This window comes from Carassius gibelio, chromosome B5 (assembly GCF_023724105.1).
Source record: "Carassius gibelio isolate Cgi1373 ecotype wild population from Czech Republic chromosome B5, carGib1.2-hapl.c, whole genome shotgun sequence".
In the NCBI taxonomy this organism is placed as follows: Eukaryota; Metazoa; Chordata; class Actinopteri; order Cypriniformes; family Cyprinidae; genus Carassius; species Carassius gibelio.
The window spans coordinates 41283876-41308760 of NC_068400.1; the positions used below are offsets into that span (position 1 = coordinate 41283876).

Sequence of the window (24885 nt, forward strand, 5' to 3'; positions counted from 1 at the left end):
CCTGCTTTTATTCCCGTTTTTACTCCACAAAGGTGTCTTTTTTGTGAACTGCAGGCAGAACCCTGAAGTTTTACATTTTAAAACCGGAGTATTATTTTATTATTCATAATATAACTTTATTATTTATGTATTTTTATATCCATGGTCTATTTCTGAATTTGTCTGTGAGACATATAATATATATGAGAGAAAATGTGCGAAAAAAATATTTATATTTAGAAAGATTTATGTAATTTTATTTTAATAGAATTACAAGTAATTAGTTTCTTGAAGACCAGATCAGCATATTAGAATAATAGAGTAATGATGCTGAAAATTCAGCTTTTTCATCACAGGAAATATGGTAAAAAAAAATACCTTATTAAGTTATTTTTTAGATTAACTAAATGTAGCCTTGGTAAGCATAAGATAATTATTTTAGAAACATAAAAAAAATATTTTGATAGCAACATCTGCTATCAATTTTATAAGCTAGATGATGACCATTACTTCATTATAAATGGCCTTGGGGGAATTTATATGATTAAAAAAAAATAAAAAAGCCATTAATAAGGTTGGTTTTTGCATGCTGTTACTTGTGAAGGAAAACTGCTCACTTGCGTTTAAGAGTCTTAAGATTTCGTTTTAAGTAAAGCACCATCAGAGCGGTGGAACTGAAGCAGACCCATGAGGAGAGCGCGTCTGAGGTATTAATACATCAGAAGAGTGATTCTATTCCTGAGATTGTATCTCATCCCTCGGTTAAAGCTTAGCTAAATATGGCTCTTAATTATGCTAATATATTGTCGTTTGTTAAGGAATTTTGAATACTGCTCCAGCAGTTTCTCTCATATTACTCATCTGATAATATGCAGCTCTTGAAAGAAGATGATTGGACTGAAATTATGATTAAAAATGTGCTATACAATATATTTGGGCTCCAGAATAAAGTCCTAGACCTTTTACTACAATGTCCGAATGTTTCCCATGTGGCATTTCGAAATGTGTTGTACTGCCATTTGACCTCTGACCCAAACCTGTCATTGGGAAACTAAAGCTTGGCATTTTTTCCTGCAGAGAGCATGTATTCATTCCCATCATGTCTTATTGAACAGCTCTGACGCTGCTCTTTGTGCAGTGGAGAACATAACAGAATGTCAGATTGGAGACAAATTGGACCGAGGCCACGGCAAGGGAGCAATTATGGGAGATTTTGGAGGAGCAGAGGCAATATTCGCATGACATTTAATTATGAGAGTACAGTTTCTGGAAAGCTGAAGGTGATTTTATATATTTAAATATTTGTCAGATGATCTACTTTGAGTTTATTATACTCCGTTCTCTTTGACTATAGTTGGAATAGTTTTCTCAAAAATGAAAATGTACTCACTCACTCATCAAAGATGAGATTTTGGTGGAGTTTAGCATTGCTCACCAATAATCCTCTGCAGTGAATGGGTGCCGTCAGAATGAGATCCTAAACAGCTGATAAATACATCATATAATGATCCTCAAATAATTCAAACAACTTAAATCCATCAATTAATGTCATGTGAAGTGTAAAGTTGTGTGTTTGTGAGAAAATAAATCCATTAAGATGTTTTTAACTTTAAAATGTGTCTTCTATCTTAAACATGAGTTCATAATCGAATCTTTCCTCCAGTCAAAAAAGCCCATTGCCTGCGGTCATCTTTTTGTTTAGTTTAGAACAGTTTTGCAATGCTTTAGCTTGTAAACACCGCCTGCTATCTACATATTTCACTCCTGATTGAAATGCAACAAGTTGTTCATTGGCGAAAGCAATGTTATGGATAAAGGACTCTTATTTTAGCTTGAAGCAATGGTTTGAAGTTAAAAACATCACACAGCTTTTTGCTTCACAAGTTGTTAATTGATGGACTAGAGATGTGTGGATTACTTTGATGTTTTTATCAGTTGTTTGGACTCTCATTCTGACGGCACCCATTCATTGCAGAGCAAGTGATGCAATGCTACAGCTTTCAGTGAAGAAACTAATTCATCCACATCTTGAATGTCCTGAGTTTGAGTGCATTTTCAGCACATTTTCATTTCTTGGTGAGCTATTCCTTTAATTCGAGTTGACTAACGTTTGAGCTGTTGTCATTGTTCTTGGTTTGATGTCGATCATCCTCATATAAAGAGAGAGGAGGTAATTTCCGAAGTGCCAGAGTAAACATTCGGTCTTGCTCTCTCCCGTCTATCAGCGTCTCCTGCTGGAACAAAGGCAGTTCCTCTTTGAGACTGAAGAGCGGTCATTACCGCAGCAGCCAAACTGATTTCCTTCCATTCTTGTGTGGGGAAATGTCTCGGACACTTCTTAATGAGTAGATTAGATAGATGGAGAGGAAATGTCGGTCCTAGAGAGACTCATCTGTTCCTTCTCTGGGTTTTATTCGCCCTGTGTTCAGTCTGCATGCTGCACTAATTGCAAGGGGTGTTTTTTTGTGCTATTTATGTTTTTGCTATACATTGTTAGGACACCTCGCACATTCCTGCTTTGTTTAATTGGGTACAGTATGCGAAATCAAATCCTGGCAGCATTGATTTAGATGCAAATTAAAACCCAAACCAAAAACTTTAAAGGAAACTTGCTGTGTCTTAGATGTTCTTCTAATTAAATATGATTATTAATATGTTCTGGCAGATTTTTACATATGCATGTGGCCTATATATATAATTATTGCTCATACTTGGGGTTGCATATTAGGCTTTTTGATAAGAAACGACCATCCGACCACCTAGCAACATGCTGAAAACCTCTCAGTAAGAATTTAGCAACACGATGGCAAAGTCCTTTTAACATCTGGTGAATTGTGGTGCAAGGGAATGTCAAATCTAGTTTTTCTTTCAGTTATTACAAATAACTGCCCTCATAAGTCTGTACGAGTGAGTCCACATTCAGAGGATCTATCTTGCATAATACTCACACTCTGAGTCATTCAGGTCAAGGATTTCTGGATTGTTGAAAACAATAGCCTTTAGTGCTTAGAAACCTTGTAAGATCTCCTTTGAAAAATCGACTGCTGTGGCCATGCAGTTTTAGAAAAGAAAAACTTCATTCAATTCCTTGTGGTATATAGATACTATTCCTATTTATATGTGATTTCTGTGCCATACCATGCTGTCTGTGCTATGTATTGTTCTAGCACTCTCTCTGATGTTTTACCTTTTTAGCCTTCCATCTGTCGTTCTAGCTTTCTTTCCACCTTTCTTTTGTTCTGACCAGTCGTTCTATCACTCGATCCATCTGTCTGTAAGGCCTATAAACCTTCAGACATGCTTCGAGGAATCAAACTATTGCACAAAGTGACTGCTTTTCTTTTCTCCTCTTTTATTTGACACTTTCTGCTTGATTCTGTTCCATTTGCAGTAGTCTGTAGTCAACCAAAGAAATGCTTAGGCGACCAAAGTCCTGTCCTGCGCAACGATCAGTCAAAAAAAAAAAAACAACAAAAAAAAAAAGACTCAATGTTTTGCATTTTGATTTGCACATTTATTAAACAATTGTCACAGAGCATGTGTAAAACAACAACGGAAAAACATCAATAATACATAAAATTAAGTGATATTTTTAATGCTAATAAAGGAATAAATATCAAGGAGTAAATTAAAGAAAATTTCTTTGGTGAAAAAATTAAGCAACTGGTCGACCAATGAGAATGTCAGTCGACCAATCCGTCTTCGACCGATTAGTCGACTAAACGACTAAAGTTGACAGCCCTAATTTGCAGTACACTGATTAATGCCAAAGAGACTGGACTGGATAGAGAGATCTCCCTCTCTTTTCATCTTTGTTATAAGACTTTCTGTCTTCTGCTTTGTTCATCTCATTCCCCATCTCTATCTCACTATCTCTCATTCCTCTGTTGGAGCGGATGGATTTGTGTGCTGTAAATAGCAGCACCTGTTAGGCGGAGATTAAGAGGAAGCAAAGGGTTATTCTGGGTATAAGGAGGTGCCCTCTCTCTCTCTCTCTCTCTCTCTCTCTCACTGTGTGTGTGTGTAAACATTATGGGGGTTATTGGCTGAAAGCGAGAGAGACCGCATGTCCTCATAGTAAAAGGCAAGCGCACATATGGGGAGGTATTTTTGAACATTAAAAAGCTTCATAAAGTGACTGTGGCCAATTACTCGTGCCAGATGATGTGCATGTGTTTGAATGTTTGGGTATGGCCACTGATACAGTCCTGAAGGGGCTAAAATGAGTCATTCTTGAAATCTAATGCCAGTTTGGGTAGTGCCGTCTTATATTTTGCACGTTCTGAGTTTCACACATTTGTTGTAGCGCGCTGGAATGCCAAGACTTGACTTGACCGTGTGTGTCTGAACGGGCACGTGTGGTGAGCTATTTATAATCATATAGCTGTTTTTTCAGGCTTGTGCCAGAAGTTGTGCCACACATTCGTACAGTAAGTCGGAACGCCTACTCAGAGCTCCATCAGCCGTGCTTAGTTTTGTAACCTGTGCTTATTTGAGCATCTTAGATGCATTGCTAGACTGTTGATGCAACGCTCATAGAGTAATAGAAATATACCATAATGCAGACTTACAGAAACGCTTTTCATTACAGATGCATGCATTAATTGTGTTTCTCTCAGACCGGTTTTATACACAACGAACTGACTAGTACTTTTGACAAATATCTCAACATCATTTACATAAAAAAGTTGTGTAAACACCGTCATATTGAGATCAAATGTCAAACAGGACACCGTTTAGTAACTTTATTTCTGCTCATACAATACATTAATCACTATCATTCAAAGACGACTTGCACATCTTCCTGTGAAAATGAATTAAAAATAGTGAATGCATCTTTAAGAATACCAGCTTGGTTGAGCACACAAACAAACACACATGACAGTTTGCCCTCTTTCTAAACCGCTCAGTCCATCTTTCTCTCTCTGTCCAGATGGCTTCATGTGGGTTTTGGCCCAGACACACACACAGTAATCAGTTTAACAAGGAACCAGGCCACCAGTCTCTTAAAACACTATTTACACTATATCTTACATCTGACATTGATTTTAACACACCAAATATTTGTCATATCATTGTTCCTAGAAAAGCCACTTTACATCAGGTTTTTTATCTGTCTGATTCTGAGCACATGGCCAGCACATCGAATCTTATTGTTTCACTATACTTATGCTCTATTATTCTATCATTCTATACATCTATTGTTCAGTACATTATTCATTAAAGCTTTTCCATTCTACAATTACGCAATCAAGTTAGATCAAGTTTGATATATAGGCTTTTTCCTTTTGTTTCATATAGACATATTCACAAACTCGCACATTCTCTGTCCGTCCCCTCCCTCTGTAGTTCCTTGTCTGTGAAAGCTCCTCATTGTTCTGGGGCTCTGCTTTGTTAACGCAGGCCCTCACAGTTCATATCTTTCCACAGTCTTTTTTATTACATACAGAAACATCAACTGCATTGTCCCATTTAGTTTGGAAGCTTGTCTGCATGTGATCAGTCTGAGCAGACAGACAGGAAGGTAATATTACCAAGCTGTCATCATGAGTTTGTTTTGACCTTGCTATCTTTTTTTAATTCATAGTGCGTTCGTGCATGTTTTTGTTCCTATGTGGACACTGTATTGTCAACATTACAGCCATATTTATCAAAGGATGTACTGTTCTGCTAGATTGGTGTTCCAGATGCATAGTCAGTGTCAGGATATCTTGCTGTTTTCCACCGGACATGCTCACAATGATTCTGTGTTTTTAATAAGTAGCTAAAGCAGTAAATCAGAAGGAAAGGAGAGATCTGCTACACCAAAACATGGTTGTGTAACTGTGTTAACTGGTCCAGAAACAGACCTACTCAGAGCCAAACAATAGCCATATTTCATATTAGAGCTGTGGCATTGTGGTTTGCACACACTTGACACAATAAGCTGGTGCTCATGTCCAAATGTTGCTTTGATAACATCCTGATGGAAAAAAGGGTTAAGAAATTAATATATAACACCGTGTGTGTGTGTACCACATGGGCACTAAAGTATGTCTAGATAGTGTTTGTTATGTGAGATGTGGTGACTTATGACCTCCTTCATTCTGTTGGACAGGTTTATAGAAATGCTGGTCTTTGTCTCCTAGACCTTATCTTCTCTTAACAAACACCCAGCTGTATTGAGTCTGACACTAAGCAGCAGTTGAGTAAACAATGCTTGACGGTTCAGATTTTTCCCCTCTCTCACTTAGACTCATTCTGTCTGGACTTCCGTTCAGGAAGTGGCTAGAAAATGGCTGAGGACTATTTTCCAGTCGTTTGGAACCATTCACCGACATGTTTGAAGATAGATGCGTGTGTCTACACACTCGTGTTTGTGTGCAAAGGTGTGTAGAGGACACACAAATAAATAGGGTGTCTCTTAAGGCCAAGGAGAAAGGAGATATTGAGTCCCAGTACTTGGCAGCTACTCCATCTGGGTCATTCTCCAAGCCCATCTTAAATGCCCAGGTGTCACAAGAATGGATGGGGCTTTATTCTTATCTCTGGTGTGTCATGTGTGCTGAGGATTTGGATATGTGCTGTTTACTTATCCTTTCAATCAATGCACCAGAGATATTTACTCTGATTTCTTCAGTGACCTGTTCTGACACCAGTTAGTGGCATGCATGTGAGCTTCTTTTTTTGTGTGTTATGGGTTGAGTGATTGAAACATTCACTCAACTGTTTTGCTAGAAAGTGATTATTGACAAAAACAGTTAACCCTTCACAAAGACCCACCCTCTACTGTTGCTACATCTGACAAGCTACAACGCTCTTGCACAGTGAAGCAACTACTTGGAGCAAAGAGGACACTAAAAACACGCCAACAGACAAGACAGAGCAGGTTACCTTTGGTGTCAACCAAGTGTCAGTGTTTCCCAATGGCTTACACTCAATGTTTGGCGACACTTGCCCTGGGGGGAATATACGATATATATAAAACAGCAGACATGCTGATTGAAAATGCACATCCATTCTTTGCCAGCAGGAGGCGTTTTAGGAGCATCAGAAATAGTGGTTTCCCCGGTAATGACTGTAATCGAAACAGTGCTCAAAAATGCAACTTCGTCAGGCATTATAGGAAAGATAAAATTAAAATGACATCAAAACGTTTCTAAAGACAGTCGGTGCCTTCAAAAATACATTAATATAAAAACAGCCGCGTCGCATTTTGACTTTGAAACGTGCAGAGCTCATGTTTATTCAACGAAGTCAAAACATTTTGGATAATCTGTTTGTGGTCAATGTTGATATTCCAGTGGGCCGCCACAAATAATTTAGTGTATGGGAAACACTGCTATCAAATTTTGTAATTTTGTTAAAAAATTCAAACAATAAATGCGTCTTGTGGCTCTTTCATGTGTCATGACATATCACTGTAGTGCCTCAGTTCATGTGGCACATTAACGATCATCTTCATATTTACTACTATTTATAGCATGGAATAAGCATCAGTGAACATCAGAAGGTATGTTTTTTTTTTTTTTCTTAAAAAAGTGAAGTGACATTCAGCCAAGTATGGTGACCCATACTCAGAATTTTTGCTCTGCATTTAACCCATCCAAAGCGCGCACACACACACAGAGCAGTGAACACACACCCGGAGCAGTGGGCAGCCATTTATGCTGCAGCGCCCGGGGAGCAGTTGGGGGTTCGATGCCTTGCTCAAGGAAACCTAAGTTGTGGTATTGAAGGTGGAGAGAGAACTGTACATGCACTCCCCCCACCTACAATTCCTGCCGGCCCGAGACTCGAACTCACAACCTTTCGATTGGGAGTCCGACTCTCTAACCATTAGGCCACGACTGTGAGTCTATTGACACTCCTGTCTGATTTATTTGTTGGAAAAATGGCATATTCAGTATAATGGTGAGTCGGATTGCCTGTCAGTCAAACTGGTGAATTGTTATTTTATGTTATTAACTATTAAACATGTTAGTTTCTCCAAAACCAGATATATGTTTTTTTTTTTCAACTACTGACTTTAGTTGATCTTTAGAATAAAGACAAGCCTGAAAAATATTAATTATGTGATTAAAAAAACAACAAAAAACACTTCCATTCAAAAGTTTGGGGTAAAAATTTGTAATGCTTAAAAAAAAAAAAAAAAAGTGTCTGTTCACCAAGGCTGCATTTTTTTTAATCAAAAATACAGTAAAAATGGAAAATTACTACAATTGGAAATAACTTTTTTCTATTTTAATATATTTTAAAACGTAATTTATAAAGTTGAATTTTCAGCATCGTAACTCCAGTATTCAGTGTCACATGATCCTTCAGAAATCATTCCCGTATGCTGATTTGGTGCTCAGAAAACATTTCGTATTATCATCAATGAAAACATTTTGGAAATGGTGATACTTTTTTATCAGGCTAGAAAAGCCCAAAAGAACAGCGTGTTCGGCCTGGACTTGGCTGTCTGTTTTTTTGCCACGCATGTAACCTCAGCAGCTGCAGTCTGGCCTTAAAATACGCATGGTAAGGAATACGTATGAGGTTAGCCAACAACTGCCACGCAGATATGCACCGTCAGGACACAACTTAGCAGTGTGCGTGTTTGTGCGGCACACCTGTGGGTGTATGTATAAACCTGCTCAGAGTCTACAAGGATATGACGGCATCAGAGTATTTACAATGGCTTCGGCGAACAGTGGTAAAGATGTTTGGGGACAGATTCCCTCAGGGCTAAATCTGACCCGGTCGTATTTATCTCGCTCTAGATCGCTTGGTGTTCAAGGTTAGCCCTCTGTTTAGCTCAGATCCGTTTAAGCTGCTGTTGTTGGGGGTATACTACTGTTTTAAGCAGATCTAAATGAAGAAAGAGCTTCTGTTGTGCTTTCAGAGCGTGATTCATAGACCGCCGGGACTTGCTGGGGCTTTTATTTATGCTGCTTTTCACTCTCAAAATGAAATTGTTTAAAGGGCTAGCGCTGAAGATAATCTCTTTGATGTGGATCACATCCCATAATGCCCGTGGAGTAGCATGTGGTCTTGTGCATGTTGTTTTTAGATGGGTGAGATTATGCTGGTAGTAAGTTTGGACTTGTTCACAGCTGTATCTGTGATAGCGTTTCTCCTTTCGGCTGTGTGTTGACTGATGCTTTAATCTGGCTCTGTGTTGAGACTGCCGGCGGGTTAATATGGGATTGATTTGTGCATGTGTTTCTCACTGCATCTTTTTGTGTATTCAGAATCTCAGAAAAGATGCACTGTAAAAAAAAAAGAAAATGAGGATATCAGTATTTGTTCAAATAGTTTTTGAGATGTTAGATGCACATACTGTGAGGGCATATGGGATTGATGCATGACTCATTTTAGAGTCCTTATGAGCGAACAGCTCTTACATGTCCTGATCATGTGCACTGACCACAGATCTGGTCTTTTCCTTTAGAGGTTTTAATGTCTTGAATGCTTGATTTTGGGGACCCAATTAAATCCAGTGAGGCTTTTTCATAGCTAAATCAGTCTAAATTATAAGGGGCATGAAAGGTTATTTAGTGATCGCTGTGTGTTTGTGTGTGAATGTGTTTTGTTGGAGGTTTTGGAGGAATATTGTGAGATCCTGTGGGTCTCAGAGAATGATTTGGCAAATACTATCGAGGCTGATAAGGGGAAACCAAACCAAGCTCACCGTCTCAGACAAACTTGGATTAGAAATTGGTGGATAGTCTCTGTCTGCCTTTAGTCTGGAAAGATTTGGAGAAATGAATCGTTATTGTACATCACTTGCTCACGAATGAATCCTCTGTAGTGAATGGGTGCCGTCAGAATGAGAGTCCAAACAGCTGATAAAAACATTTCACATGACTACAGTCTATAAATGAAGTCTTCTCACATCAAAATCCACCAATCCATTCTGCTTGTAAACTTGATCTGTGCATATTTTGCTCCTGATACTTTTTCACTGGAGAAAGCAATATCATGGATAGAGGACTCATATTTTAACCAGAAACAATGTTTTGACATTGAAAACCGCTTGATGATGGAATTGTTTATTTAAAAATGCCTCTTTTGGAAATCTGTTGAATACTTTTGGATCATTGTGATGTATATATCAGCTGTTTGGACACTCATTCTGATGGCACCCATTCACTGCAGAGGATTCATTGGTGAGCAAGTGATGTACGATAATGCTACATTTCTCCAAATCTGTTACTATAAACGCTTCCTATTAACAAACCAATTTATCTACATATTGGATGGCCTAAGGTTGAATTCATTTTCAGCTAATTGTCATTTTTGGTTGAATTGGGTGAAACCGTTTAACTTGCAAATCCTAAAAAATATCACAATTTTACTTCTATCTGATTCAGTGTGTATACTCACACACGCCAAATGCACACACTACCTTGCTGTCAGGAGTGCTCATTTACTTTCATAAGATTCTAATGAGGAAAATGTAGGGCAAACATTTTTCTTTCAGGGCGGTTGTACAGGAAGTCCTTCTAATGAATAAGGTGTTTCATTTCTCTGTTGTCAGAAGCTCCAGGGTGGATCTGTTCACCACACAACATTCCCTCAGTAAGCTTCTGTCTGATGATTAATGATCTCCTGTGTTCAAGCCCATCACCATCGTCCTTTTTTCTGGCCTGCCCTGCTCCATTATAAATCATGTAGATTTCACACACGTTGATTAATGAAGCATTGTTTATTATAGATACAGGACTTCTGTGGTTCGCTAATTGGCCCATAGTGCTTTGAAATAATTTAAGCAGTGAAGTGAAAGGGGTGAAAAACGAGAAAAGAGGTGTGTGAATTCAACTACCTTATCTCTGCAGGCATAAGATGGCATACGTGCATTAAATGTGAGGACAAAAAAATTTCCAAAAACAAACATGTACCAAGCGTTGATGTTGCATATTTTTTTTTATTTATTTATTTTTGAACATAGTAACTTTGATAATTGTCTTCTCCAAGACCAGTAATAAATAGTTTCTCTGCCAGATAATTTATTTAATAGTTTAATAATTATTCAGTTATTTAAAATTATTTTTTAATTTTCTATTATGTTAATTTATTTTACAGCTGTAAGTGTCGTATCAAGGGGCCACTAATAAATAGCTTCTCTGTTAGATTTTATCATTTATATTATTCAAATTCTAATCATTGCTCCATCTATTAAATAACTAGATTTATTTGGGTTGTGATGTCTTTCTCTTCATGTTTTTTAGCATGTTTGAATGCATTTTCTGTTTATCTCACAATCAGAGTGTTATGAAGTAACCAGCGCTGGTTTAAAAACCTTGTGCTCCCTAAAGCTGTTGTTGACAGGGTTGTTTCTTTTATCTATATTGATCTCGTCAGCATATCATAAACCTCACGGATAGATGGCTCCTTGGAGCGACTGCCTCTGGCACAGATATGCTAATATTTGTAGCAGCGAGGCGTTAGACACACTGCAGGGAATGGCCTAAATTAAACCTTATATACACCCCTCCAGCTCAGCCCTTGGGTTGTTAAAATGCCAGTGTAATTTACACTAAAATAAGGGGCTCGTGTATGCTAAGAGCGTGATTTAGGATACAGCCTTCTTACTCAGGGTTTGCTAGATTTAAAGGGGCAGCTAGTTAAATGCAGAACAGTAGATCTGCATGAAGGAATTAAGCATAGATTGATACTTAAGTACTTTTAGTCATGTTGTTTAAATGCATACTTTAACGTTTATACTCCCAACGATTATGTACGTAGAAGAGGAAACAGACTGCAAATTGATGAATTTGTTGACTTGTTGTCTAGGTTCATGTCTACTGAGAGACTTTCTTTCAATATGTGATGATGATGTGCTTCCAACATTGCAAAATTTATACTAAGAGTGGTGAAATAATGCATAATGTACATCCAGCCAGAAATAAAACCCTGTCGGGCTTTTTATTGAGTTCATTAGGTTTCTGTTTCAGGGATGGTATTGCATTTGCATCTAGGCCTGTCGCAATAATCAATATATCAACTTATCGCGCAGTATATGTACATGACCTCAATCATTTTTGGTGACGAAATATATCGCCCATTATATTAACTTAAAAATGTAAGTGTCAGCATGTTTTGTACAATCTACTTGCGCCTGTGTCTTTTGCAGCTTTTCGTACAAAACGTGGTGTAGTCGTCAGGAACTTGTTCAAATTTAAAACATGCTTCAAAAAAAAAAAAGTTTAAACTTCAGATTTGGTATTTTTTAGGGATCTGTGCCTTTGTGCATACAGTACAGACGTCTGAATGCTGAGTAGTGATTGTGTTTTCCAACATTAGCGTGCACCCTTTATTTACAGAGAAAAGAAAAGAAATGAAAAATCTCCATACTAGTTTGTTGTGCATTTTTCTGTTTTCTACTATTTACTATTTATTAAGGTTTTTAAGGTATCTAATAAATGGATACTTAATTTCCACGATCTAAATATTCTCAAAAATTCAAAGTTCGTTGTCATTTGGAAGTGTGTAGGCTTTCTTGAATTATTATGCCGTAACATTATGATTTTATATTCAGTGGCATGAAATGGTCTTTAAAATGACAATAATATTGACTATTGCAATTATTTCTGTGGCAATATTTCGTACAACGAAATGTTGTTATCGTTATTTTGAATACTATCAATGAATTGACTTTAAACAAATTACATAGCAATACATGCATCATTTTTGGTTTTAATATTTGTATTGTGTGGTAACCGTTTTATTAAAGCAGAAAGAAGAACGGGGGAAAGCGCCCCCTACAGTTTTTCCCGAAATAACCAGAAGATCGAGATAAAGTTTTATTGTAACTAACTATGGACCACGTTGACAAGAAGTTTTCACGATTAAGCTTACACTGGTGATTTCACAGTAAATGATCTACTTCCCGTAGTAAGAAAAAAGCGTTTTAAAGCTTGTTTTGTTGCACATCACAAGCAAGACGCTCCGAGATCAAGGGTTATTGCATTTCACAGGCAGTGTATTTATTCCCTAATTTCCCTGACGTTCTTGTTTACCCCCTAGGAGATGTTCATACGGCCGATAAAACTGGCATTTATTTCTTCTCCCACAGCATGGATTGATTCTGAGGTCGTCTGTTTGGGATTGAATTACACATGAAGGAGTAGCTAGCCATTGGTTTTACTCTGTTCTGTTGTGTCTGAGGCCTCTTTATCATTCTGCAGTACTGCTTTGTATTCTCTGGTCTGCCATCTCTGATTAAAATGAAGAAAACAACGAACTGAATGGAATGAGTGTGTTGAATCACAGACTTCACCTTCCTCTGGTGCAGACGGAGTATGAGTTAGAGAGTTGTGGATCATTTTAGCTTTAAATCTGATTGGATGAGGTGTGTTCGAAGCTGCTTTGGAATGGCCAATATAACGTCTATATATAATGTCTGCAGTTAGCCAGATGGAGTGTATTACTTTAAACATTATTTCCATTATCGTAATTGTTACTATGATTAAAAGCACTTATTTGTTGAACAGTGCTGGCTTTATGAAATACATCTGGTAAAATCAGTGTAAAGCATGACCTTGTGTGGCTCGTTGCTTCATTATGGAATGGTTTAGATGGTCACATAGTGGTCATATTTTGAATGCATTATAGATTTATCTAGCTCTAAGTGACATGCAGGAACTAAAATAAATGTGCTTGGTCACTTTGCATGTCGATCAGATGGTGTCCTCTTGTCTGGGTGGGCGGTTCGTGGCCAGAAAAAGTCCTGTTCTGCAAGACTACAAGAAATGCAATAGACTCTAATAGGAGTGCAAATTTAGAAGTGCACAAATATATATATATATATATATATATATATATATATATGCTTGGCTCTGCCTGTTAACATATGTTAAATAAAACCTGAGCAGAGCCCAGTTAGAGCTGTTGCAGGACAGCTAGTCATTTTTATGATATGATACGATTTGATTAACTTTTATTATCTGTATGTAATAAATGTTTATTATAATAATAATAAGAAGAAGAAAAACTAAAAAATAGTACATATCATCATTATTAATAGTATTATTATTTAAAAAAATAAAATGTGTTGCAGACATGACAACAACAATAATAACAATAATAATAATAATAATAATAATAATAGAAAAAATAAATTACATTGTACATTATTTTAATATACATTTACTATTATTTTTTATTATTATATTATTTTTTTATATATAAGATTTATATCATATTTTTATATAGATATGTTATTTAGATATGTTATTTTGTTGTCATTTCATTTGTGAAAAACAATTATTTTTAGATCGTTGCAGTTATTAGTGCTGTTGTCAATTAATTTTTGCAAAATACTATTTTGTTTTAGCGATAATTTAATAATAATAATAATAATATTTTATATATATATATATATATATATATATATATATATATATATATATATATATATATATATATATATATATATATATATATATATATATATAATTATTATTATTTTTTTATTTATTTTTTTTACTGACCCAAGGGGAAATTTATATTTCTGTTAATCGGCATTCATAATGTATCCCAAAATTTGCAGGTTATTCAGTCTGTGACTATATTAACTGCACATATTTGATTTTAATTTATTCAGCAATAATGTTCACGAGTTTGCATGAATCTCTCTGTTGGAAAAAAAAAAGAAGAAAATATTGCAGGGGTGAACACAAATATTATTCTAAAAAAATGTCGAAAATTTATCATTCTGATACATCTTTCTTGTGTTTCTCTTGCGTGCTCTCAGGTGTCCGTGGTTAAGCAAGAACATCTCACCTGCTGTGCTTCTGTACAATGGCATCGTCTTCCTCTTCGTGTTGGCCAACTTCAGCATGGCCACCTTCATGGACCCTGGAGTCTTTCCCCGAGGTATGATCCAGTTGTTGTGTAGGTTTCTCTGTTTCAGATGTATGGAAACACAACAGTAGGTCCATGAATAGAATGTGCAGAAAACTGCTCCTCTCAAATAAAGCCGATGATGCATGTCTGTTTCCCAGCGGATGAGGACGAAGACAAAGACGATGACTTCCGAGCTCCGCTGTATAAAAACGTGGAGATAAAGGGGATTCAGGTGCGGATGAAGTGGTGTGCCACGTGCCACTTCTACAGACCTCCTCGCTGCTCACACTGCAGTGTGTGTGACAACTGTGTGGAGGTGAGGCGCGTAAAACACAGAGCGTGAAGATAAACGACCACAGTGCTCTTCTCACACACACTTGTCTTCTCACTGTAGGAGTTTGACCACCACTGTCCATGGGTGAACAACTGCATTGGCCGGAGGAATTACCGATATTTCTTCTTGTTCCTGCTGTCTCTGAGTGTTCACATGGTGGGAGTGTTTTCCTTCGGTCTACTGTTCGTCTTACATCACCTTGAGACGCTGAGTGCGCTTCACACGACTGTGACGTATCCTTCCACAGCTCCTGCTCAGAAATAACTCGGGACACACACACACACACACACACACACACACACACACACACACACACATATATATTCATGTTTATAATCCTTGTGATCGGGATGCACCAAAATGAGAATTCTGGGCCGAAACCGAACATGATTTGTAACGATTATTTATTATTTTATTAAATAATATAAAGTAACTTTTTGATTTAATGCAGTTATTTTAATGATACTGAATTTTAAAAGAACACATGCAAATAAATTAATCACATTTTGTGAATATTAACACCATAAAACTGGACTGAATTTAGATTAATACTGGTAACACTTTAGATTAGTTAACTACTTTAGTTTACATGAACTAAGAATGAACAATAGTTCTTCATCACAGTTAATGTTGATTTCAACATTTACTAATGCATTATTAAGATCAACACTTGTGCACGCTGAATTAACGTAAACTAACAGTGAACACCTATGTTATCATTAACAAACATTTGTATATTTGTAGTTTTAGCTAATTTTTGCACTTTTGTCTTTTTGTAATTTTTAGTTTTTGAAATTTTAGTACTTTAGCTTTAACTTATTTCACTTAATTGCAAAGGCAACATTTCTAAATTTCTTTTAGCATCATATCTAATATTTATAATTTATTTTATTTCAGATTTTTTTTTTAGTTTTACTTTTTTTGTTGTTTCTTTTAAATATTTCTGTGTACCTTTATTTTTATTTCAGTTTAAAGTTTTAGTGATAACTTCTTTCAGTCGGTTGGCAAAGCAACATTTAAATTTTTCGTTTTCTTTTCATTTAATATCTAATATTTATGATGGGAGGCCCCGCCCACAGCGAGATCACATTGGCTCAAAATCCTGCAATACTTACCTATGCATCAAAAATCTAAAGGATTCTAATTAGCTGTATCTTCGTGCAGCATTTCTCAGAAATTGAATCACGACAGGCTCCTTGACCTTCCCTCTGTCCAGTCTTGTGGTTATGTGTGTGACTGGCCTGTTTTTCATCCCTGTTATGGGCCTCACTGGGTTCCACATGGTTCTGGTAGCCAGAGGACGAACCACAAACGAACAGGTGAACCAAATTACACACCACTTAATATGTTAATCTGGTTTGTGTAACAACACGCACACTTGTAGAGGCAGAGCTGTGCTCACATGTTGCACACCCACTCAGAATCACCTTGATGTCCATCCAACTTGATTGCCTTCTGTTGTTTGGGCACGACATCTGTTACCAAGCCTGGTATTTTCATCGCGGTTCATTATGGTCCTATGGGTCAAGGACAGTTGTTTTCAACTCTCTTCAGTTTGCTCAAAGTAGGATTCCTCTCTCTCTCTCTCTCTCTCTCTCTCTCTCTCTCTCTCTCTCTCTCTCTCTCTCTCTCTCTCTCTCTCTCTCTCTCTCTCTCTATCTCTCTCTGTTCTCAGGTGACAGGAAAGTTCAGAGGGGGGGTGAATCCATTCACTCGGGGTTGCTGTGGTAATGTGAAGCACGTCTTATGCAGTCCACTTGCTGCTAGGTAAAGCACACACACACATATATATATATTCATGTTTATAATCCGTGATAGTCACAGATACACACACATACCAGAAATGTGTGCAAGTGAGTCGTGACACCCTGACAGCTGGTTATATTTCACTCACTTCGGAACATACGGTTTCATTTCACTTGAATTTACATTAGATTGTGTTATTTTACATTTGCAAAACAGACAGGATTCAGTGAACATTACGCTTCGGCAAATGCTACAAAAGACCTATGATACGATATCACTCTGTCTTGAGCAGAATGAACAATAATTCATTAATTCAATCATTCATCAGTTTCAAATAAATGTGGTGTTTTATATTTTTCTTATCTTGAATTTTGAAAAAAACAAAAAAAATCTAAGTATGCAAAAAAAATAAAAATAAGAAGCAGCATAACAGTTTTCAACATTGATGATAAGATTTAATTAATTTATTTTATTTTTTTTGGGGGGGGGGGGGGGTGTTGCAAATCAGCATTGTATATGAAGGATCATGTGACACTGAAATCCATAATAATGGCTGCTCAAACTTAACCGTTGCCATAAGAGGAATACATTTTATATACAAATTAATTAAAGGCGATTTTCTCAGTATTTCAATATTCCAGATTTCCAAATAGTTGTATCTCAACCAAATATTGTCCTCCTAACATAAACCATACATCAATGGAAAGCTTATAGCTTTTAGCTTTCAGATGATGTATAAATCTCCATTTTCAAAAAAATGTCCCTTGTGACTGGTTTTGTGGTTTCCATTCACGTGTGTGTGTGTGTGTGTGTGTGTGTGTGTGTGTGTGTGTGTGAACTCGAAGCTTCAAGAAGAAAATATGGTTTGAAATATAACATCCTTTAACAATTACTGGATTACTTCTAAACAGCAGACAGAGGTGAAAAAGAGGTTGTTTATCACAGGAGACAGTCTGGAGGGGTTTGGGAAGAACAGGGCTCCATAGGAAGGTAGATTGTGTCCTGTTTTCCTGGCCTGTTTTATGACACACTGAGCAGGAAAAGCGTACAGTACTGAAGATCTGAATCAGGTTGTGAAACAATGGAAAGAGAAAGTAATTGCCGTATAAACACAGATCAGAGCCAAGGTCAATCTCTTGTTAATTCTAGTGAAGGCATCTTCAGAAACAATAGAGGACAACCTTTGTGAGGCCAAAGCAGAACAACAGAAAGTTGCTTTAAACGTTTTTTTTCCACAAGACTATTTAAATCATTCCTTCAATCAGAATTATAGGAATAGGAATAGTTAAAAATAAAAAAAGGAAAAATGCGATCAATAAAAACAACCTCTAATAGGTTGATTTGATGCTCAGAATATATATTTTATTATTGTTAATGTTGAAAATTATTGTGCTTCTTAAGAATATAATGCATATTTTTTCATGGTAATTGTTTTTAATAGAACAAGATAAAAATGTCGGCCACTTTTGATCAATAGAATGCATCCTTGCTGAATTAAAGTAATAATTTCTTTTGAAATAATAATAATAAAGTAAATAGATCAAATACTACTAATAAAAATAAATGTTCCTCATTTGAATCAACATGAACATGAGTAAATGATGACGCAGTTGTCATTTTGTCAACTGTTTTTAAGCATTTGATAACCTACATGTGGTTGTGCTACACACTAAGTTACACTTACATGCTTTTTCTAAAAGTAAAAATAAAATTGCATGCATCATTTCACCTGTTTCTGTTCTACAGGTACATCACTGATCCCAGGAAGAAACTTCCCATCACTCTGAATCCACCGTTCCTCCGTCCTGACCTCTCTCACCGACACGTCAGTGTAAAAGTCAGTGATAATGGCATCCATAGTAGCATCCTCCGAAGCAAAGTGAGTCCGCAAAAGCTTTTAATTCAATCTGCACATGACCTGGAATTTACAATGGCGTTGATTGAACTAAGCACCTTTAGTTAACGCCAACAAATGAAATTGAAAGTCCCAACTAAATGGTGTTAATAATATGGCTTTTTCTGCCTAAATCAAGATTCCCAGAATAAAAGGTTTTTCTTCTGCTTTAGTCTAAGACCAGTCTGGATGGTGTGGATGATAAAAGTGTAGATACACAACCTCCTCTACCGCCCAAAGCAGATCGCTACAACCAGCTGAAGAGTCAGCTCACCTCCAGCGAAGGCAAGTATCACAAACATTATTCAAAGCCTGTCTTCAGTGGCACCTTAGCAGCTTGTTGAATTGTATTTTTCTTAACTGCACTTCTGCTGCCATCTGGTGTTGCATTGTATTGCAGCACTGCCGAGTCATGCATTTCATTTGTGCCTTATTTTCTAGAGAGTTCCCTGTCCGGCAAACCAACCAGTCCATCTACCCCAGCCATGTACAAATACAGACCTTCCTTCGGCACCATGCCTAAAGTGCACTATCACGCCACCGGAGAGAAGGTGGGAGCCACAGAGTCATGCATTATTATAATATACACTGTTTGGGCCTGTAAGATAAGTCTTGCATTTATTTAATCAAAAAATACAGTCAAAACAGTAATATTGTGAAATAATATTACCAGTTAAAATAATAACTATTATATATTTTATAATGAAATGTATTCCTGTGAAAGCAAAACAGAATTTTCAGCATCATTCCTCCAGTCTTCAGTGTCACATGATCTTCAGAAATCATGGAAATATGATGATTTAATCCACAAGAAACTTAGTTTTTTTGTGTGTCAGTGTTTGGGATTCTTTGATAAATAAAAAAAATAAACAAAACATTTTTAAAAAATTGTATAAAAAAAAACAGCATTTATTTAACAAATCTCTTCTAACATTGTCTTGATTGTCATGCATTTGATCAATTGAGTGCATCCTTGCTGAATTAATTTCTTGAAAAAAATACTATAGTAATTCATAGTAAATACTAAAGTGTTTTGAACCATAAAGTACTTGAAATCATTTGTTGTGGTAATTCTATAGTTGCCATGTTAATATAACAACTATAGTAATACAAATAAACTTTTCTACAACTATCCAGTATATTATACTACAAAACACTACAGTTTATTTTTTATTAAAAACTAAAGTATACTACAGTTCATCAGTTCAGTATAGTTAATACTACAATATGCTGTAGCATTCATAAACAAATACAATGTATACAATATAATACACTTTACTATAGTATGGTTCAAAAACACTAAGCTCCTATAGTATTTTTTCATGCACACCAAACTTTGTACAACAATACTGTAAGTTTGTGAATGCTGTTGATTACAGATCGTGATGTCTGAGAACGGTAAGCCCTCTGCCGTTTTGGAGGAGCGAGGTCACGATTACCGCTCCGAGCCGAATCTGGATATGCCAGACTACCGCAGCGCTCCTCTTCACCGAACATACCAGTCCTCGCCCTTCCAGCTGGACTCCTTCAGCACGACGTCTCGTTCATTCAGTCTGAAGCAGGGCGTGAACGGGGCCGACCCGATGCCACTGGGTGTCAGCAAACCAGAAACGGTCACATCCACCCCTCACAAAGGAGTCTTCTCGCCTGGGACGTTATCGGGCCGCAACGGCAGCCTATCCTACGACAGCTTGCTGACCCACAGCATAACGCCGTCTGTGGGCGAGTGCGCCACTCACCCAGGAGTGCCCTCTATGGGTTTCCATTCACCTTACCTGCCCACTAAAATGTGCCATGTACGAGGGCCCGAGCTTCAGCGGCACATCGGCCCCCCATCCTACAGTCCCGTGCACGTCGGAGTGATGTACGGGCGGCAGTCGCCGCTCTCAAGAGACCGAGATCCCTCGCCCGTCCGCTACGACAACCTCTCCAAAACCATCATGGCTTCCATCCAGGAGAGGAAGGAGCTGGAGGAGAGGGAGAAACTCATGCATCGGCACGCTCAAGCGTACGCCAATGATTCGGGTGTATTTGACACCTGCAGCGGAGCCGCCTACGGACTCCCACGAGGCACCGGATCTCGAGAGCCCACTCCTCCAGTGTGCGGCTCTCGGGATAACTTGATGGGAGTCGGGGTGGTGGGATACGCTCCCCGAACACCCGTTCTGCGTTCCTCTGCATCCTCGCTCTCCAGAGCGCCGAGGACTTCCACGACGTCCCTCCACACCGATGCAGGCGGTGTGAGCCGGACAGCCGAACGCCAGTATCGCTCTCCGGTGCGCCAAACACACCACTCCCCAACAGCTGTGCCCCGTTCCCCGACATACACACATCAGAAGGTCACCTTCATTAGCGCCCTGGAGAGGGCGGACTCGCCACATCTTGGTACAAGGTATGACACAGAGCATCCACTTTAAACCAGTCAGAAACGGACGGGGCGAGAGACTTCAGAAAAGAGATTTCCATTGTGTTATGTTTATTTGTTCGTTTATGAGTACTGCTTGTTTTATTGCTCATTATTGTGATTTAGAATATATATACGATTATGAGAAGAAAACAAAAATGCTGTGATTTACATATCTGTTAGCCAAATAAATCATGTTTTTGCTTTTCCTCATATTTTCATTTCTGCCTGCTTGTTCATTCATGAGATTATATTTAACATTTTGCATGGCATGTACTTCTGGCTTACTCTACATTTTATTGCATCATTGTAATCAGAATTCAGTGTAATATAAAGCAATTATGATTTGATATACATTTATCTTTTCTTGTTCTGTATGCTTTTTATGCTTAAATAATGCTTTTTAATAATTTTACATACTGTTCTTTTCTTTGACTTGATTATTTTACAAATGACTAATACCAGACTGCATGATTGTCTTTAAAATTATGATTTATTACAGGGCTCAACAGAAAGGAATTGTTTGTTTTCTACTTTCCATGCCAACATTTTTAGAGATCCAATCACAAAGAATCATGCGTTTTTATTTTAGCAATGTTTTTTAGATTTTTTTTTTTTAAACTAGAAATATTGTAAAAAAAAAAAAAAAAAATGCATTACATAGCAAAAAGAAAAGAAAACAGCATTATAAAAAAGATTTTAATTTAAAAAAAATTATGCAAGGCATAATTTGCCGACAAGTGCCTGTTTGTCAACTGGCCCTAATCTGTCTCCTTATTTTTGAGTCCTGTATTATTATTATTATTATACAATCCCTTCCGTAACACTTTAATACTGTCCTCTTCTTCATGAACTCATTTGTAACATTTCAGTCCATGAAGCATGTTTGAATCTCTTCCTTTCTAAAGAAGGATAGATAAGGATAACATTTCACCGTACAGCTGTAAAGCAATCGCTTCAAATATGTCTTCCTGTGTTTTGATATTTTCTCCACATAGAGAGGAACTCTGTCAAGGTAAAGTCAACGGGCAACTAAAGGGCCAAGCACGTGACTGCCATCTAGGGACTCCTTCTGGAACCCCCAGCAGACACGCCAATGTCAAAAAGGTCACAGGAGTGGGCGGGACTACATATGAGATCTCCGTTTGATGGACAGCTTGAAGAGCCACTGCCTGTGAGGAAAAGCACTGCCATGGCAGCACCACCATTTTTTTTTTTTTTTTTTTTATAATATTGAAACGACCGATCAGGAGGCACACAGTTCTAATGGGAAAGGTTTTTGCATTGGCCATTTCTTTGCTAAAGAGATGACAAGCAATTTTTCATGTGTGCACACAAATCGCACACAACAGAAAATAATGGTTTAATTACTTTAAATATATATATAAATACCGTTAAGGGCTGAATATGTACAGTGTCAGTTCTGTTGTCTGTATATAAACTATCAAAGTTCGCATATTGAATGCAAATGTGCTCAGTGTGCAGGTCTTTCACACATGAATGTGAGTGTATATGTGCTTGCCAGTAACTCCTTTATGTTTTCGTCACTATGCTGATCTAATAATCAGGGTTTCATCTCAAATGCATTTCTCTGTTAAGCTATCAGGTTCCACACAAACCATAACAGCACTTGTGTAAAAAAACAAAAAACAAAGCAGATTTATTTTTTAAATATGGTGGTCATTTACACTTTTTCTAATGTAGAACTATAAGCTGCCATAGAAATGTGTGTATCTGCAAGAAAAAATAAAGAAAGAAAAGAAAATGGGGGACAAAAATACTGATACTGGCTGTTATCATCAGTTTGTTAAAATGTTCTTTCAAACTTAGTTTTCTTTATAAAAAATAAAGTATTTTATAGTGGGGGAAAAAATATGAATATGGAAACAGAAACACACCGTGTATTAGCAGTACTAGAAACATGTTAAAGCCATATTTTTACTTAAAGTCATGATCACAAATTCAGAGTTGTTTGACTGCTTTATATTTCCATTTATTTGTAATAGATTAGAAAAGCATAACAAGGTTAATTCATGGCTGCATCCCAAATATTGTTATTTCTTTTTTATTTTGTAATGTCTTTTTTTTAACCCAACTTGGTGTATTTAACTTTTTCTACAGATATTCAAATGGGATTTTCAAATATTTTTCAGTTTCATTTTTGCATATTTTATAATTTATTTGTACAAATTAATTAGTATGCATTGCCATTTTAAAGTAGTACTTTCTGTTAAGACTTTTTTTTTCTCAGTGAATGAATGTTGAAAGATGAAGATGTTATTATAGAACGTTTTGTGAAACTGCAAGAAAGTTGAAGTGAAAGATGCTTTGTTTTTTGAATGCAGGATCCATTTGAGAGACATAACACTTTTTTATTTTCTACTTCCGTTAAAGTTTAGGGACAGTAAGACTTATTTTAAGAAATTATCAAAATTTGAATTACAAAAATACTATATCATTTCTATTTCTTTTTAAACTCTTTTTGTTCAAAGCTTCTTTAAACTGTAATAATATTTGTCAATAAACCTGTTTTACTGTAGTTTAGAACAAATACAAACAAAGCCTTGGTGAGCATAAGAGACTTCTTTGAAAGACCTGAAAATCTTACAAGCCACAAGCTTTTGAACAGTAGTGTATCAAAGTCAGTAACTTCTTTTCATTCAGTTTGATTGAGGAAGTTTAAAAAGCCTCACTTTCCCTTCTCACTTTCAAAAGTAGCTTTTTGATTATACAGCAAGTACAAATAAATATCGCTTGGTAAATATTACTTTTTTTTTTTATTTGGAAATTTTCACTGCTAGTGCAAGACATGCCGATTAAAAAAAAATAAAATGGCATGCTTTTATGAGGTTAACAGCTGAGAAGTAATCTGTAATTATTATTTTCTCAATAAAAGGTAAAAGTGGCATAAACCCACCCGTTAACAGAAAAACTTCCCACCGTGGCCTGTTTCCGAATTAAAGATCTAACAATTTATACTGACATATTTGACGGTGATCTTCTAGGTGTCTTGCACCGCATGTGGAGTTCTCTGCTGCTCATCAGATGACTTTCCAAGGAATTCATATTGATTTCCTCACAGATCTGCCTTAGGGGTATAACGGACTACATGCACTTGAGTACAAATGTTATTTTGGTGCATTTGAAAAGGGTCATTACCATACTTTTCCCAAGTCAAACAGCTTCTTGAAATTGTAAATAATTAATGTGGTCATGGAAAGGCCTTTACGGATTGCTAGGCTCCATTTCTGTGAATGTTTGACGGTGTTTGGTCATCTCTGTCCTTCACTGATGCTGTCTGGCACAGCGTCGCCTTCTGTTCAGATGAAATCAGTGTACAGCTAAAACAAAAAAGAACAACTATGGGACTCTTTTTCTGTGATGAAGTATTTCATTCAGATGAAATAAAGACATTATAGTTTCATATCAAGGTACATCTATTATTTTTGTCCATCAAAGGGGAAAACTGAATAAATATAACTTGAACGTTCATTTGTCTCGTCTTCGTTATTTTTCTTCTGTTTTGAAAAATGGTAGGTATAGATATATTTTAAATATACATTTAAATTAAATGAATGAATACAAAAACATACAATTCTCTATTAAAAATTTAAATCTTTTAGGTAGGTATATCTGGTATGTGCTGGTCATATTGGATTCTTAAAAATACATACAAAAGATTTAATTACACATCTATGATGAAAATATATATTT

The 24885-nt window shown here is 36.7% G+C and overlaps 1 protein-coding gene across 1 annotated transcript in view; it reads left to right on the forward strand.

Moving 5' to 3' along the window:
- The window catches only part of LOC127958734 (palmitoyltransferase ZDHHC8B), a 50749-nt gene extending 26088 nt beyond the window's left edge, over positions 1-24661 (forward strand). Inside the window, exons 2-11 of the mRNA XM_052557692.1 lie at positions 14702-14823; positions 14952-15109; positions 15188-15360; positions 16344-16446; positions 16803-16894; positions 18620-18752; positions 18941-19052; positions 19209-19318; positions 20147-21159; positions 22170-24661. Of these exons, the coding sequence (XP_052413652.1) occupies positions 14702-14823; positions 14952-15109; positions 15188-15360; positions 16344-16446; positions 16803-16894; positions 18620-18752; positions 18941-19052; positions 19209-19318; positions 20147-21159; positions 22170-22320 (2167 nt within the window). The 3' untranslated portion in view covers positions 22321-24661. The remainder of the gene's footprint in view (positions 1-14701; positions 14824-14951; positions 15110-15187; positions 15361-16343; positions 16447-16802; positions 16895-18619; positions 18753-18940; positions 19053-19208; positions 19319-20146; positions 21160-22169) is intronic.
- Positions 24662-24885: the final 224 nt, after the last annotated feature.